The sequence below is a fragment of the Mobula hypostoma genome, chromosome 25, assembly GCF_963921235.1.
Source record: "Mobula hypostoma chromosome 25, sMobHyp1.1, whole genome shotgun sequence".
Lineage (NCBI taxonomy): Eukaryota > Metazoa > Chordata > Chondrichthyes > Myliobatiformes > Myliobatidae > Mobula > Mobula hypostoma.
The window spans coordinates 33,413,513-33,432,001 of NC_086121.1; the positions used below are offsets into that span (position 1 = coordinate 33,413,513).

The following is an 18,489-nucleotide window of genomic DNA, read 5'->3' on the forward strand; positions in this document are numbered from 1 at the left end:
CAGTTAACAGAGTGCACACAAAGCAATTTATATTGCAGGAAACCTTCATTAAGGACTGAACTGTGTTCTCATGACGGCCAGTTGGGACAGGCTAATCCTGTTGGAACTGTACTGAAGTGAACATCTAATAAAAGGGCTGTAACAAAAACATCTGTGCATCGATCTTAACTTCCAAAGAACCTTTTGATAACAGATCTAACAAGAGCCTACATTTTTCTCATCACTACGGTGCAATGTTCTTCAATACACAAGGACACTAGATTAGTTACAAAAACCTGTTTCAACAGGCAAACAAGTCAACCTACTCCCAAATTTCTGCAGCACAAGTCAGAGTACCTTTATTAAACTTGCTAATCAAAAATACAGAATTTCATTGAAAACTGGGCTCCTGATTGACTCAATGTCTCTGCAAGAAATCAATGGTTTGTCTGTTCAGTGAAGGCTTTATCATCAACATCAAGAGATTTGTCAATATTTTTCTGAAAATTGTTGAGGGAAAGTTACTTAATGACATTATTTGTAGTAAGGAACTATTCCATCCTAATTGTTCTTTTTAAGTTTCAAAGGATTTGTTCCTTTCTTATATGCTTGTGTGGCAATTCAACTAAAGGCATGGGATAAAAAGAACTAGGACACTTCCAAACAGATTCATATTAATATACAATTAATATGAATTATGAATAGTTCTCTACTACAGCATTAAATAACTTTCTATCAAGAACTCAAAATTAAAACTCAAACTTGAGACTTTACTGACAAAATATGTACAAACATTTGTACATAAATCTGCACTCCATGATAGAGTGCAACTACTCTCACAACTTTAGTTTTGCTGTTTAACTACTCAACTACTTACCCAAAGTAAGTTCCATCAAGTGCTGGATCATCTGGGCTGCATCCAAGATAGCGATCAATCAACTTATCTTTCGAAGGCTGCAAGAAAAAAAAGTAAACTTTACAATGCATTGCTTAAATTGAATTATTTTGGGATCAACAGAAAGACTGTGGCCTCAGATTATGCTCTGCACTTTCGTCACATGGTTTCTCCTCTGCCAGGGGTGGCAAGACTTTGATACATGTGCCCAAGATGGCATACACAAAAATTTTGTTGGCACACATGATGCGGTGCTGCCCCATTGATTCTTTAAATCCTGCCCATAATAAAAAAACAATAATTATCTTTCCTTCCAAATGAAGCAGAGAATAGCTTTTACAACCCAAGAGCAATGGGATGTTTCACAGGAAAGGACTCACACTAGCTCTGACACAGTGAACATGTGACATTGGACGATACGTTTTGAAATCCTTGTAGATCTAGTGTACTATCCATCAGTGTTTGGATAGTAAACAGTTACAATAACATTACTATTTAGAACTGTTATTTTTCAATTGCCTTTTTAAAATAATTTTTGAATAGATTTTCTAAAATAATTATTTGTTTCAATCCGTCTCATACTTTCACTAAGGCAATTAAAACAATGTTAATATTGTGACTAATTCATTAATCAGTGATAATCTCTGCTCAAGACTACCATGGCATGTGAGAGAATTTTGTTTTTGGGAACACATTATCAAAAAGGTTCACCAAGCCTGTACCAGGTGCTTTGGTTTCCTTGCATATAAAATGTGGATTAATTGGAATTAATTAAAATTAACTGTCTACTCATATGATCCTTTAGTGTGGGAAAAGAATGAAAAGTGAGTGTTAGGCATGAGAGAACAATTTGAGGGGCCTTCCAGTAGCGCTCATGGAGTGAAGTCGTGTTCTTGACTCGCTCCATTACCTCTGAGTTTTTTCCTATGATCAGCTACATTTAACCCAACCATTAAGGCACCGATTTGCATAACTCCTTGCAACAAATTCTGTTTTTGTTTGATACTTGGATGTTTTTAAGATCTGCTATGTCTAAGAACGGGAAAGACTGCAAACCTCCGGTTAGACCGAAAGCTCCTGATCCTCCTCCGACTGAACCAGCATTAACCTTGAAAGCTATATCGGATCTGATTCAAATGGAAATTTCAACTACAATAACGGATCTGATTCCTGTGGAAATTTCATCTAAACTGGGGAGAATTCTTGATGTAATCGATAAAGTGCAAACATCTATTACGGAACATCAGACTGCTATATCTAACCTTCAAAAATCCATGCAACAAAATGAACTCAAGATGGGGAAAATTGAAGAGACAATTACCGGAATGAAGAAAAATCTTGACTTTCTGACTTTTAAAAACTCGGACTTAGAATGCAGAATGCGACGACCGAATATTCGAATTATTGGTATTCGTGAAGCTGCTGAATCTGATGACCCTATAAAGTTCTTTTCTCAACTTTTAAAAGATGCGTTCCCTACCTTATTTCCTGACTAACCACCACTATTGGATCGGGCTCACAGAGTCCCAGTATATTCATCTAAGTCAGATAAACCTTGGCATGTTATTCTACGATTTCATTATTTTCAAGACAAGGAGAAATTGCTTCGATTCGCTCGACCTAAAGGTTACATTGATTATTCACAGCTTCGATTCCAGTTGGTAGAGGATTTTAGTAAGCCGGTTCGGGATCAACGTGTCCGTTATAGATCTGTGATGTCGGAACTTTATAAGATGGATTTAAAACCAGTGTTGCTTTATCCTGCACGTTTGAAGATTCGTTTGCCTGAGGGCTCTTCCCCTTTTTTCGACTCTCCATCGGAAGCCCAGAGTTACCTTGATCAATTTTCGCCTTCAACATCTTAATCGCAATTATTAAACCATTTCTGTTTGTTCGGATGCAGTTAATCTGTTTTGGTTTATTTTTAAATTTTTTTTGCTTTATATGAGGGCAAAAAGTTCTTTTTCGGTTAATTAATATGGTTGCCAAATTTTTTTTTCTAACTGCATCATTCCTTTCTTTTTCCCTCGGGATTCTGGGTGGTTATTTCCTCTGCATCATTTTATGTATTTCCTTTGAGGCCTTAAATTTTGTAGTTTTCAAATGTATTTTTTGTAGTTTTCCTCGCTAGTCTATGTTAATTGTCTCATTTTCTTGTTTTAACTACATGGTATGTTGTTGGTTAACGGTTTTCTTTATATTTACCTGTTTTTTCTTAGTATTATATCGGGTTTGCTTTAATCGGTGTACTTTTTTTTATTTCTCTACTGTTTTATAACTTTAGCTGATCCTCTTATATATACACTTTTTTAGCGAGCGTCTATCGGAAGTCATGGGGGTAGTTCTAGTGTTTGCTTCATTCTGGCTGGTCTATCTTAGATTCAGCTTTGGGGGTTTGGGGGGGGTGGTGGGAGGGGCTTCACTTTTTAGTTTTTTTTCTCTTGGGCTACTTATATTACTGAACTATTGGCCGCGTTCTCCTTCCCGTTATCTCGTTTGTTCTGTTCCCTTTCCAGGTGTGCGGGTCAACCCTATTGTCAATCCTCCTCTTTTTGCAGGTTGACTTTAGGGTTTATGGAGTCTACCATTAATTTTGCCTCTTGGAATAATAATGGTCTTAATCATCCAATAAAAAGGAAAAAAGTTTTTAAAGTATTCCAGAAACTTAAAGCACATATTCTATTTTTACAAGAGACCCATGTGCAGAGGGGGGACAGATTACGTTTTTTCAAATTCTGGAAGGATCAACACTTCCATTCGAATTCCGACGCTAAGATTCGAGGGGTTTCTATTTTTATAGATCCCTCAATCACTTTTGTACAACACGATATTATTTCTGATCCCAATGGCAGATTTCTATTGGTTAGTGGTTTACTCTTTAATAAAAAGGTAGTTTTGGTTAATGTTTACGCTCCCAACATGGACTGTCCGGAATTTTATAAATCATTATTTAATTTGTTTCCGAATTTGAATGAGTTTTCACTAATTTGGGGCGGGGATTTTAATACTTGTTTATCTCCACCTTTGAATTGTTCGGCTCCTTTACGGACCTTACCCAATAAATCTGCAACCTTGATTAACTCATTCCTTTCAGATTCCGGATCGACGGACATTTGGTGTTTTTTGCACCCTCAGGAAAAAGATTTTTCCTTTTTTTTCATATGTTCATCGTTCCTATTCAAGAATTGATTATATTTTTATTGACTCTCGTCTTATTCCTTCAGTGGTCAAATGTGAATATGACTCGAGAACCATTTCGGATCATGCTCCACTTAAACTTTCTATTAAAATATTGGCCAACACACCAAATAATAGACAATGGCATTTTAATTCGCTGTTGCTTCAGGACTCGGATTTTGTTAACTTTATGAATGAACAGATTGATCTCTTTTTTACAATCAACTATACAGAAGATATTTCTATGAACATCCTTTGGTACACTTTTAAAGCTTATATTCGTGGTCAGCTCATCTCGTATTCTGCTGCTTTGAGGAAGAGGTTGAAGGATAAGGAGCTGGTCATTGTAGACAAGATTAAGGAAATTGATAAGACATACGCTACAGCTCCCTCTGAGAAGCTGTATAAACAAAGAACTGAACTTCAAATGGAACACAGTTTATTACTTTCGTCCTCTATTGCAAATCAATTAATGAAAACAAGAAGTGAAATTTATATACATAGTGACAAAGTTGGTAAACTGTTGGCTAACCAGTTGAAGACTAACTATTCCAAATTTCAAATTAATCAGATTTATAATCAAAATGATCACCTGATATCTGATCAAGCTGAGATTAATCAATCTTTTTTTGATTTTTATTCCTCTTTATATCAATCAGAGTTTCCACGAGACTCTAAACATATGTATGACTTTTTAGATAACCCAGATTTCCCTAAGATTTCACATGATATATCTTCTATGCTTGACACTTCCTTTACTACTGATGAGATTAAGAAGGTTATTTTCTCTATGAGTCCAGGGAAAGCTCCTGGTCCCGATGGGTTTACCATGGAATTTTATAAATGTTTTGCATCTTCATTTAATCCCTTGGTTATTCAGGGTTTTGGAAGCTTCATTAAAACTTGGTAAACTTCCTGAATCCTTCTATAGAGCATCGATCTCTTTAATATTAAAGAAGGATAAAGATCCTGTTCAATGTGCATCTTACAGACCAATATCCTTATTAAACGTTGATTCTAAAATCTTTTCTAAATTATTAGCAAACAGATTAGAAAAAGCACTTTCTTATATTATTTCGGAAGACCAAACTGGTTTTTTTAAAGGTCGTTACTCTTTTTATAACATTCGTACACTGTTAAACATTGTTTATACTCCCTCACAAAATGATCCTGAGTGCGTCATTTCCTTAGACGCTGAAAAAGCCTTCGACAGAGTCGAATGGCCTTACTTAGTTAAGGTGCTTGAAATGTTCAATTTCAGCCCAAAAATTATATCCTGGATCAAATTGTTATATCACTCTCCTATGGCCTCAGTCCGTACTAACTCTTTAAGCTCACCTTTTTTTTCCCTCTTTTTCGAGGCGCCAGACAAGGTTGTCCTCTTAGTCCCTTATTATTTGATATTGCATTAGAACCTCTTGCAATTGCCATTCGAGAATCTCCAAATATTATTGGAATAACTCGGGGTTTAAAGTCCCATAAAGTATCACTCTATGCTGATGACTTACTTTTATATATTTCTAATCCTCAAAAATCTATCCCTGCTGCTTTAGATTTATTAGCACAATTTAGTCTTTGTTCAGCTTATAAGTTAAATCTCGGTAAGCGTGAACTTTTTCCGATTAATAAGCAAGTTCCCTTATATCAGAATCTTCCATTTAAATTGGTTAATAATCATTTTTCATATCTTGGGAATAAAGTTACCTGTAAACAAAGATTTATTTAAGGCTAATTTCCTACCCTTAATCGATCACATCACTCAACTCTCATTTAAATGGACTCCATTTTATTTAACTTTGATTGGTTGTATTAATGCTGTTAAGATGTTTATTTTTCCAAAATTTTTATATGTATTTCAGGCACTACCGATTTTTGTTCCCAAATCCTTTTTTGATAAAGTTGACTCTAAAATTTCTTCATTTATTTGGCAAAATAAAAACCCGAGATTGGGTAAAATATATATACAGAAAGCTAAGAGAGATGGAGGTTTCGCATTACCTAACTTTAGATTCTATTATCGGGCAATTAATATTCGACATATGAAATTTTGGTTACTTGATCAGGATACACTATCCATTCCTAAATGGGTAGTATTGGAATTACAATCTGCTAAAGGTTATGCACTTGGCTCCATTTTAGGTTCTTCTTTTCCTTTTGATTTGAAATGCTGTAAACTGGTTTGCAACCCCATAGTTAAATATACCTTATGTATTTGGTTTCAATTCCGAAAATTTTTCGATCTTAATCAATTTGGGCTTGCCATTTCTATTTTAGGTAACATATTCTTCTCTCCCTCTTCCACTGACCATGCCTTTCAAATTTGGAAGACTAATGGTATTTCACGGTTTTTGGATTTATTTTTAGATGGTTCCCATGTCCTTTGAGCAATTATCTAACAAATATAACTAACCAATACATTTTTTTAAGATATCTTCAAGTTAGAAATTTCCTAAGTACTATACTCTCTTCCTTTCCAACGCTACCTCCTACATATATTTTAGATACTATAATTAACCTTAATCCATGTCAGAAAGGTGTAACGGCTATTATTTATAACACTATTATGAAACTTGGGAAAGCTCCATTTGATAAGATTAGGTCAGATTGGGAAAAGGAATTGGGTCTTATTATTCCGGTGGATGACTGGGCACATATTTTACAACTAGTTAACACTTCCTCTATCTGTTCTAAACACTCCCTAATTCAATTTAAAGTTGTCCATAGAGCACATATGTCTAAAGATAAATTAGCTTGTTTTTATTCTCATATTAACCCTTTGTGTGACAGATGTCATGGGGAGATAGCTTCCTTAACTCATATGTTTTGGGCCTGTCCTACTCTGGAAACTTTTTGGAAGGATATTTTTAATATTATTTCAAAGGTATTGAATATAGATATTTCTCCCCATCCTATTACTGCTATCTTTGGATTACCTAAAATTTCCAGTAATCTCTCCCCTTCAGCCCGTAGATTGATTGCATTTCTTACTATAATGGCGAAAAGATGTATTTTACAACATTGGAAGGAGATTAATGCTCCAACTACTTTTTTTTGGTTTTCCCAGACGATACTATGTTTAAATCTGGAGAAAATTAGAAGTAATCTTTATGATTCTTCAGTTGAATTTGAACAGACTTGGAGATCTTTTATTCAACATTTTCATTTAATGTAACTTTTTTTTTCTTCCTCTGGCCATATTTACATTCCCTTCTTGCTTTTTAACTGTTTTTGATGGAGGTCGGGTTTGAGGACGTGATTGTTTTAAGTTGTTTAACTCTACTTGATACCTAGTTAGCCCATTGCTTTGCTTTTTAGTTTAGTTGCACGGTGGGTCTTTTTTTTGGTTTTTTTTTTCCTTATTGACATATTTGAAAATTAGTATACTATTATATTACCTGGTTATTTTATATCTAAACTGCATTGTTTGTACTAACTTTTTTTTGTGTATTAATATCTCTTAAGTTATATTGCAACTGTGTATCAGTGCCTATATGGTTTACCTTTTGTGTACTAATTCAATAAAAAGATTTAAAAAGAAAGAAAGGCATGAGAGAACAATTTTCAGGATTCCAGGGAATCAAATTGATGGGGTTGTTGTGCTATATTCACAAGCCAAATAGTCTCCTGCTCTAAGTACACAAAAAATACTTCCCTTGGATTTTCAAAACCATGATGTAGAGAAAGTAAAAGGGACCACAAGGCAGCAATATTGAAATGACCAGAGAAAAAGTAATAAATTACTTATTTGGAGTAAAAGACATGAGGTGCCAATAAAATATTAACGACTTAGAATTATGATGCATAATAAACTAGTATGTGCTGAAAATGCTGAACTAGCAATGAGAAATATGCACAGAAGCTGAAAAAGTGATGTCCATGTAGAGATTTTGCATGCTCCATGCCCCTCAGCACCACCTGCACACCCCCCCACCTGAAACTGAGTGGTTAGTTGACAGAATCAGTGAAAATAACATGAACTTCCAGTAAGATGCGGCGCCTCGGACGCAGTGGCCTCTACGGGGCCAACCAAAAGTGTTATGGTCCTTTTTTTAAAAATGTATCTTTTTTTTATGATTGCAAGACCCTGATGGATATTAAGGACTTAAAAGTACTGCAGGTCAACCCCATTAGCCAGTTGCTCGTTGGCACAGAAACCGAAGGAGGTGGACTTGGTGCGGATTGTACTGCTTGCTGCCTGCATCAGAGGTGCCTCAGAGTGGATGGGCGAAGGTGTGTATTCTAACAGTGAATGAACATCTTAATTGCTTTTATTGTGATGGCATGATCCTGTTGGACTTTGTTAATGTGGATTGCTGCAAGTCCAATTCACAGTTTTATTAGCAAAAGGCGGGGGAGCTGCATAGCCTCAGTTGGAGCAAGGACTAGGCCTCAAGCCATGGTATTGCCTGTGTGCTGCCCTCCAGTGTTCACTCAGAAGACAACATGTATTGTAATCAACTGCAGACTGTTGCAACATGCATGGACTCAGGGACTTGAACTGTATTTTTTTTGTGTGTGATTGGATTTTATTGTTGTCTCATATATGCCATGTGTTCCTTGTGCTGTCGGTACTGTGTTTTGCATTGAAGTAATATTGGTCCATTTGGCTGTATCCATGGGTATTCATGTATAGTTGAATGACAATCAAACTTGAAACTAAATGTGCTTCCTGTTCCACAAGAACTAAATGGGTGTTTGATGGTTAGTGCAGAAATCATTCCTAGGCACCTTCAATATTCTATACTTTTCCCATTACTGTAATCAAAAGTGAGGTGAAAAATCTAATCTGAAATAACCAACCTCTTCAAAAATGATGTGCACATCAGTTCTTATTCCATGCTTCTGATCACCTTTCACCAGCTAACAACCCTCCCCAGCTTTCACATATTGTTTACATTGTCTTGAACACTTTCAGCATGACATACAATTTTTTTTCTACTTTCCAGCTACTCAATGTACTCCAGCTATACCAGCTCCAAATTAAGAATAGCATATGGAAATAACATTTCTACTCACAGTTATGCACATCTCCTTATATTCCATCGGTTCTCCAAGGATATTTACAGCCACCAGTGCTACCTAAAAATTAAAAATATTTAGACCATCAAAATGTCTTCTTGTGTGCTGTGTATATACAGTGCCTTGAAGAAGTATTCACCCCTCGCAACTATTTTCACATTTTACTGTCTCATTTTCTAAATTTAAAATATATTGCACACTTTTACAAGACACTATTTCCCACTTTGGTCTCTATGCAAACATCTATTTACCACTATGCTGTGATACAGATACTCTGGATTGATCCTTGGATTTGGTAGGGGTCAACCAAAGATTCCAATGAGGGAGAAACTGACCAAGTCCAGCCTACATTCATTGTAATTTGTAAGAATGCAAGGACATATAATAGAAATACAAGATACTGAAAAAGATTTGGATGATGAAAACCAGAAAGCTTCTACCTCAAGCTGTAACATCTTTGGAATTGCTACTTGGTGCTGAGTAACTTATCTAAAACTAATTCAAGTTCACTCTATTGACATTCAACCTTACACATGGGAATGAGACAATGTTCCTCTGGACACACAAAGTAGTATTACCACAAATAAATTAACATACAAGGTGCATTTACAAAACACGTTAAAAAGTAAACAGTAAAACATCACTGGTGGTTCAGAAGTGATGAGACCTGTGTGGTTAGCAGAGAGTTCGGTTGTATTATTACCAGGGGGAAGAAGCTGCTTCCCATCCTAACAGCTCTTGTACTGTCTAATGACAGGAGATTAAGATTGTTGGATGGATGTTTGGGCTCACTGACAATGCTAAGGCTCCTGCGTATGCAGTGCTCCTGATAAGTATCCCTAATGGGTGGCATGATCCTGTTAAGGACTTGTGGTCGGATGCCTTGCAATTGCCATACTAGATGGTGGTGCAGCCTCTCAGGACACTTTTGATGGTTCTCCTGTAAAAATTGGTTACAATGTAGCAGGAAGATGGGATTTAAAGCAATCCATAACTGGCCACTCAAAGCATTTCATTATTGTTGAGGTCAGTGCCACTGGATGGTAGTCGTTGAGGCAGGTTACTTCTGCCATCTTGGGCACCCTGAATGATAGTGGCCGCCTTAAAGTTGGAGGGGGCAGCGGACTGTTCCAGGGACACACTTAAGATGTCTATTAGAACCTCAGTTGACTGGACAGCACAGTCCCTCAGCACCAGGTATGTATCATGCCCTGCAGCTTAACATGGGTTGACCTTGTTTTGGGTCTTCCTCATGTATGCTGCAGCCAGATATTGCCTTCCTTGCCGGCACACAGTTCTGTGCATCAAACGAAGCGTTATGTCTCTTTGTACTGTACCTTTGAAATTTTCTACCTGAGACTTGTGGATTATCAGTCATTAAGTTTAAACAAGATCAAAGGCCAAAAGCTCCAAAGGAGCTCAATGATATGAGAATCACAAAATACTGGACAATTGCCCGCAATCATTAAGGTCCATAGCTAGGCAAAAGATCAATGTGGCCTTTTACTTTCGTCCATTTCTAAATGGCCTTTTATAGCCCGAGATGAAACAAGTGAACGTCTCAGCAGCAATAAAAAGGGATTAATGTATCTTTGCATTCGCACTACTGCTCTATCCCAATTACAAATGTTAAAAATTTTCTATCTGGAACTTTACATTCATTTTTCTGTCTCAGATGATATATTTACATACTAATGGAGATTTTCAAACAAGTAAACATTCCATCAGGAATACCTAGGGTTCAATAAGAAATACGTGAGATTTAATCTGAAGTGTTTTTAATTTTGCAGGTGGCAAGATGGCACCAGCAACTAGGAAGGAATTGATTACCCTGTTCTAAACTAGCCTACTTGCAAATCCAAAAAATACAGATGCTGGAAATCAAAATTAAAAGTAAAGAAATTTTGGAACTACACAGGTCAGGAAACATCTGTGGACAGATAATGTTAAGAGATAACTGACTTTCCTGTTTATACCAGAACTGATCATTTCCTAACAAAAGTTGTCAAGTTGTAATATTAACTGCATTTTTCATCAATGCTGCCTAATCCACTGGGCACTTCTAGCACTGTGTTTATTTAGGAATTACAACACAAGTCTTAGGAATCAATGGGTCGGGCAGCATTCATGGAAAAGATGAGTCGACGTTTCAGGCTGGAACCCTTTGTCAGGACTGAAGAGGGAAGGGGCAGAGGCCCTATAAAGAAGGTGGGGGGAGGGTGGGAAGGAGAAGGCTGGTAGGTTCCAGGTGAAAAACCAGTAAGGGGAAAGATAAAGGGGTGGGGGAGGGGAAGCAGGGAGGTGATAGACAGGAAAGGTGAAGAAGGAATAGGGGAAAACACAATGGGTAGTAGAAGGAGGCGGAACCATGAGGGAGGTGATAGGCAGCTGGGGGAGGGGGCAGAGTGACATAGGGATAGAGGAAGGGAGGGGGAGGGAATTACCGGAAGATGGAGAATTCTATGTTCATACCAAGGGGCTGGAGACTACCTAGATGCTATATGAGGTGTTGCTCCTCCAACCTGAGTTTAGCCTCATCATGGCAGTATAGGAGGCCATGTATGGACATATCTGAATGGGAGTGGGAAGCAGAGTTGAAGTGGGCGGCTACTGGGAGATCCTGTCAGTTGTGGCGGAAGGAGTGGAGGTGCTCGAAGAAGCGGTCGCCCAATCTGCAAACAACAGGAATTCTGCAGATGCTGGAAATTCAAGCAACACACATAGAAGTTGCTGGTGAACGCAGCAGGCCAGGCAGCATCTCTAGAAAGAGGTGCAGTCGACGTTTCAGGCCGAGACCCTTCGTCAGGACTAACTGAAGGAAGAGTGAGTAAAGGATTTGAAAGTTGGAGGGGGAGGGGGAGATCCAAAATGATAGGAGAAGACAGGAGGGGGAGGGATGGAGCCAAGAGCTGGACAGGTGATAGGCAAAGGGGATACGAGAGGATCATGGGACAGGAGGTCCGGGAAGAAAGACGGGGGGGGGGGGGGACCCAGAGGATGGGCAAGGGGTATATTCAGAGGGACAGAGGGAGAAAAAGGAGAGTGAGAGAAAGAATGTGTGTATAAAAATAAGTAACAGATGGGGTACGAGGGGGAGGTGGGGCATTAGCGGAAGTTAGAGAAGTCGATGTTCATGCCATCAGGTTGGAGGCTACCCAGACGGAATACAAGGTGTTGTTCCTCCAACCTGAGTGTGGCTTCATCTTTACAGTAGAGGAGGCCGTGGATAGACATGTCAGAATGGGAATGGGATGTGGAATTAAAATGTGTGGCCACTGGGAGATCCTGCTTTCTCTGGCAGACAGAGCGTAGGTGTTCAGCAAAGCGGTCTCCCAGTCTGCATCGGGTCTAGCCAATATATAAAAGGCCACATTGGGAGCACCGGATGCGGTATATCACCCCAGCCGACTCACAGGTGAAGTGTTGCCTCACCTGGAAGGACTGTTTGGGGCTCTGAATGGTGGTAAGGGAGGAAGTGTAAGGGCATGTGTAACACTTGTTCCGCTTACACGGATAAGTGCCAGGAGGGAGATCAGTGGGGAGGGACGGGGGGGACGAATGGACAAGGGAGTTGCGTAGGGAGCGATCCCTGCGGAATGCAGGGGGGGGGGGGGAGGGAAAGATGTGCTTAGTGGTGGGATCCCGTAGGAGGTGGCTGAAGTTACGGAGAATAATATATTGGACCCGGAGGCTGGTGGGGTGGTAGGTGAGGACCAGGGGAACCCTATTCCTAGTGGGGTGGCGGGAGGATGGAGTGAGAGCAGATGTACGTGAAATGGGGGAGATGCGTTTAAGAGCAGAGTTGATAGTGGAGGAAGGGAAGCCCCTTTCTTTAAAAAAGGAAGACGTCTCTCTCTTCCCCCAATCTGCATCAGGTTTCACCGATGTAGAGGAGGCCGCACTGGGAGCACCGGATGCAACAGATGACCCCAACAGACTAACAAGTGAAATGTTGCCTCACTTGGAAGGACTGTTTGGGGCCCTGAATGGTGGCAAGAGCAGAGGTGGTTTCAAGGCCACCAAAGTAATTTAACTAATCCGAAGGGAAGCAGTGTAAAGGTTAATGGCTGATACAGGGTTATCCAATACGCAAAATTGGAAGTATATTACTCATGATTTACAGAATTTCTCCATATCCAAGTGGGTCTGAGGAAAGCTAGGACACCTTATAATTCAAAAAAACCTTTGGTATTATTTACTACAGTACTTGATTATTCAACTCTTCAAAATTCAAAGTGAGATTTATTATCAGAGTTCATATATATCACCAGACATAACCATTGGATTCTTCTGCAGGGATGCTTAGCAAATCTATAGAACAGTAACTATAAACATCAGGAACAGTTAACTCTAAACAAACTGTGCAAATGCAGAATAAATAAGTAGCAATAAATAGCGAGCATGAAATAACAATATAACAGAGTCATTAAAAGAGTGTAGCTATCCCCTTTTGTTCAAGAGCCTGATGGTTAATGGATAACTGTTCTTGAACCTGGTGGTGCGAGTCCTGAGGCACCTGTACCTACTACCTGATGGTTGCAGTCAGAAAGAGCATGGCCTGCGTGGTAAGGACCTTTGATGATGGATGCTGCTTTTCAATGACAAAGTTTCATGTAGGTACATTCAATGGTTGGGAGAGTTCTACCCGTGATGTATTGAGCCGAATCCACTACCTTTTGTAGGGTTTTCTGCTCAAAGGCAGAAATGGTTTTTGATGACATGCCAGACCTCTGCAGACTCCTGAGGAAGTTGAGGCACTGTCGTGCTTTCTTTGCAATACTTACATGATGGGTCCAGGACAGGTCCCCTAAGATAGTGATGCCCAGGAATTTAAAGTTACTGACCCTCTCCACCTCTGATCCTCCAATGATTACTGGCTCATGGACCTCTGGCTTCCCTCTCCTAAAGTCTACAATCAGTTCCCTGGTCTTATTGACATTGAGTGAAAGGTTGCTATTATTAGTCCACTCAGCAAAGTTTTCAATCTCTGCCCTGTATGCTGATTCATCATCCCCTTTGATAAAGCCCACAGCAGTGCATCGTTTGCAAACTTGTATATGGTGTTGGAGATGCACCTAGCTATACAGTCATAGATATAAAGCGAATAGAAAAGGGAGGCCTGCCGTGCTCCTGTGCCGATGGAGATTGTGGTGGTGATTTTTTCCACTCTGCACTTTTCCCAAAGGTCTTCAGATGATGTTCTTTTACTTGATCTCACCCAGAGATACCAAAACAAAAACACTTTGGAAACTCTACATTACTCTTTGTTGAAGCAATGTAGTTTAATAACTCATGACTCCTACCACTCAAAACATTTCCCACTCCTAAATGACTGAAAATTTTTTGAATTACAGTATATAGATATAATAGAGCTGCTTAGATACACCCACAGTAACAATTTCTCCACCTTTATAGTAAGAGAATTTATACAGAATGCCACAGATAGTCAAGCCAATTAAAAACATGTATGGCCACAAAATGGATTGTCAGCATTCATAATAAGACAAATTTCAAATTACTAATTTGAAACCAAACATATTCTCATCATAAAGCAACTTTGTAGAAATTTTATTCCATAGTGAACAGCTGCTCTCTGATATGCTTAAAGGAATAATCAGTCGACTGCACAAAATCTGCTTAAATAATCAATATTTATAAAGACTATATTCAACAAAGGATTTGGTATTCTCATTAAATTGGCATGGTTGAATGAGCAAGCACGGGTCTAGCTGATGGGAGTACAATTTTAGTAAATGCAAGATCATTCACTTTGATAGAAAAACAGATGATCACATTATTTAAATGATGAAAGATTGTAGCATTCTGTTGTGGAGAGGGACTTGTGAGTGCTTGTGCATGAATTGCAAATGGATTGGTTTGCAGCTCCAACAGGTTATCAAGGTGGGCAATGGAAAGACGACCTTATTGCCAGAGGGATTGAGCAGGAAGTTGTGCTGCAACTGTACGGGGTACTGGTGAGGCTGCAACGGGGTACTGTGCGCAGTTCTGGTTTCTTTACTCAAGTAGATATATACTGATATGCTGGCTTTGGAGGCAGTGCAGAGGAGATTCACCAGACTGATGAGAGGGCTGGTCTATGAGGAGCGATTGACTCGTCTGGAACTTTACTCATTGGAATTCTAAATAAGATGGGATCTTGTTGGCTCCAGTCTCAGGGTGTTGGCAAGGCAACATAAAAACAAGTCCACCCTTAGTGTTGTGAGTTGTTTGTGACTACAAAAGGGCAAGGCAGACACAGGCAGTTCTATTTGCAGCATATTTACAGAAGTGAACTAGGGCAACCAAATCCAAGGAAATAATCCAATATCCACAATATGAAAAAACAGATCAGAGCACAAAGACTACAAGTTTGTTAAAACCAAAACTAGCATGATTCTTTAACTATCAATTCTCCCCAGCAGCTCTCTCTCTTCCCCCACTTCCTGGATGCTGGTTTAAGATGTGCTCTCCAATCGCTACTGGAGCCGTCCTGACAAGGATGCAGGTCCAGCAGCGCTCCAAATGGAGAATGACAGCAGCTCTACACACCTAAGGCAAGGAAAGCTGGAGACAGGGGGGCAAGGGCGGGTTGGAGGGGGTGCATGTGTAGAGGGGTGGGGTGCGGGGGGGGTAGAGAGGGAATAGAAAACAAAAACACAGGCACACACTGCACACTCCCACCTACAAGAACAAATTTGTCTTAACTTTGCAACAAGAATAACACTAACTCATGGACCAAGACAATGTGCCTGCTAATAAATTTTCGCTCCTTTTCTTAAAACGAATATTAATATTATAATTTTGGGCAATCAAAGATCAGCGCATAAGGCACTGGTTCTGGTTCTGCATACTAGAGGGAAAGATAATGGGGTTGGTGGTCTGTTATACTACTACAGGGAAAAAGCTGGAACCTATGTAAATTTCGAAGTGTTGTAATGGAAGCAGGAGAGATGGACATTCATTTTCAATGGCGGAGTAGTTACTTTGGTGCTTGTCAAACTTTTTAAAAAAGTAACTTACAGGGTGATGAATACCATTATCACCCTCCTGCAACAGCGCTGCGCCTGCACCTGTAGCGCAAGTATCAATCTCTCGCTTGAAAGGTTTGCTGTAATCAAGTGCAGCGAGAACAGATGTATGACATAACAGCATCTTCACACACTCAAACGACACCTTCCCTCAGGGGTCCACGTAAAGTAGGCTAGTAAGAGCAGACACAACTGTCAGAAATATTGACAGAAACATTGATAATAACCAGCCATACCAAGAAAGCGCCAGAGCTGCCATTTCATATCAGGTACAGAGAAGGAATGTATTACCTTGACCTTCATGTCAACTGGATGGACTTGACTCCGGCCAACAATATTGCCTAGAAAGGTGACTGAAGCTTTCCCAAAGTCACACCTAGGCAAATTAAGGGTCAACAGGGCCTCACCTAAACACACAAATACACGCTGAAGTGTCTCCATGTGCGACAGCTAGGCAGCAGACTAGACCAATAGATCATCTAAATAAACATCGCAGTTGGGCACCCCCTCTAAAACTTGGGACACAAGTCAATGGAATGTTGTGGGTGTGTTCCGCATTCCAAATGCCATGACATAGTACTGGAGGAAATGGTCCAGAATAACAAAGGCAAAGAATTCAGCGCCACCAGGAATTAGCGGGACCTGCCAATATTCTTTTAACAGGTCAAGCTTACTGATAAACTTGGCTAAACCTACTCTGTCAATGCAATCCTCCATTCACAGCAATGGAAATGAATCAGGCACTGTAACAGCAGTTACTTTCTGATAATCTGTGCAGAAGAGGACAGTTCCATCGCTCATGGGCACCAGCATGTAGGGGGAGCTCCATGGACTAGAGATAGGATGGGCTAGCCCATGATTGAGCAAGTAGGTTACCTCCTGCTGCATCAATGCTCTTTTAGTGGGGCTCACCTGGCATGCATGCTGCTTAGTAGGCTTAGCTCCATTCACAATAATGTCATGCTTCAACACATTTGTTCGAGTGGGCACATCATTGAACAAAGCCGGATAATCCAGAAATAATTGTAACACATCTGACTGTTGCAGGGGATCTAGGTGTGACAACTGACCAAGGAGCTGCTGTAACGCAGAAGAACTCTGCAACCTGGCACAGTGATCCAGGGTGTTCCACAACACTAGGCTATCTTCATCAGTGCTGTCAGCTAGCACGGAGACAGCAACTGCAATGGAGCCAGTGGCCTTACATCCAAAGACAGTACTCCCATTCTTAGATTAGATTAGATTCAATTTTATCGTCAATGTGTCGAGTACAATACAAACCCAATGAAATGCAGTTAGCATCTGACCAGAAATGCAAAGAATAGTGTTATTTACAAAATAACTGCGAATAAAAAGTAAGTGCTACAGCACACAAATACAAAAGTACTGAGACAGTACAATATGGGTGCAATACTACTTAGCGCTGTGATGTGAGGTTCAGCAGGGTCACAGCCTCAGGGAAGAAGCTCTTCCTGTGCCTGCTGGTGCTCTGCTCAATCGTAATACAGCCCTAGCACATTGATGTGGCGCACATGGGTCTGTCACCTACAGTCAGGGGTATGAATTATGCAGTCAGTTTCAGAGAGTTTGCGAGCAATCACGCAAGGTCCTGAAAAATGAGCTTGAAGAGCTGATCCAGATATGGGAAAAAAAATACCAGAACCGAATCCTTAGGACTGAAGCAGCAAGGCACAGCTTTTCTATCGTAAGGTGCATTCATCTCAGCCTGCGAGAGTGACAGAGCCTTACTGGCGTACGCACAAGCAGTGTGAAGATGTTCTTTGAATTCGCTAACATAATCCAACACACTGGATGAGGACTTCAGGGAATCTCCTAACAGCTGCTCTTAAGAGTAGTTTAAGCAGTCCTCTAACAGTTTGCTCAGACTAATTCAATAGGACTGAATCTAGGGACTCTTATACAGTTTTGCACACTGCTAGTAATACAAAAGGAATGCCAGTGTCCCAGTCTCTGCCATGTTCCAAACAACAGGAGTGCATCATAGGCTTTAGCATTTGATGGAATCACTCTCACGCGCCCTGCAACTCAGGATGATAAGCACCGGAGGCCTTATGATGGACTGAAATTGTGTTTGTAACCTAGGCAAAAAATTCATATGCCGATCAGTCTGTATAATTCTTGGCAGAATAAATATGGAGAAGAACTGCATCAAAGCTTTAATTATAACAGGGGAAGTAATTTTGTGCAGGGAAAACGGGTGTCTGTGCACATTACGTTCAGCAAAAACTGGTTCCCCGACTTAGCTAAGGGTCATAAGCAATCCACCAACACTCGCTCGAATGGCTTTCCCATCACAGGAATCGGGCGAAGAGGCACAGATGAAATAATCGGTTTAGGCTTACCTGCGCAGTGGCATACCAGATAGGTTCA

At 39.9% G+C, this 18,489-nt stretch overlaps 1 protein-coding gene across 8 annotated transcripts in view; it reads right to left on the minus strand.

Moving 5' to 3' along the window:
• The window catches only part of cep104 (centrosomal protein 104), a 130,976-nt gene that overhangs the window by 98,502 nt on the left and 13,985 nt on the right, over nt 1–18,489 (minus strand). For all 8 annotated transcript variants that reach the window (XM_063033289.1, XM_063033288.1, XM_063033282.1 and 5 more), the window contains 2 exons: nt 9,068–9,130; nt 857–933 (listed from right to left, as the gene is read on the minus strand). In XM_063033289.1, the coding sequence (XP_062889359.1) occupies nt 857–933; nt 9,068–9,130 (140 nt within the window). The remainder of the gene's footprint in view (nt 1–856; nt 934–9,067; nt 9,131–18,489) is intronic.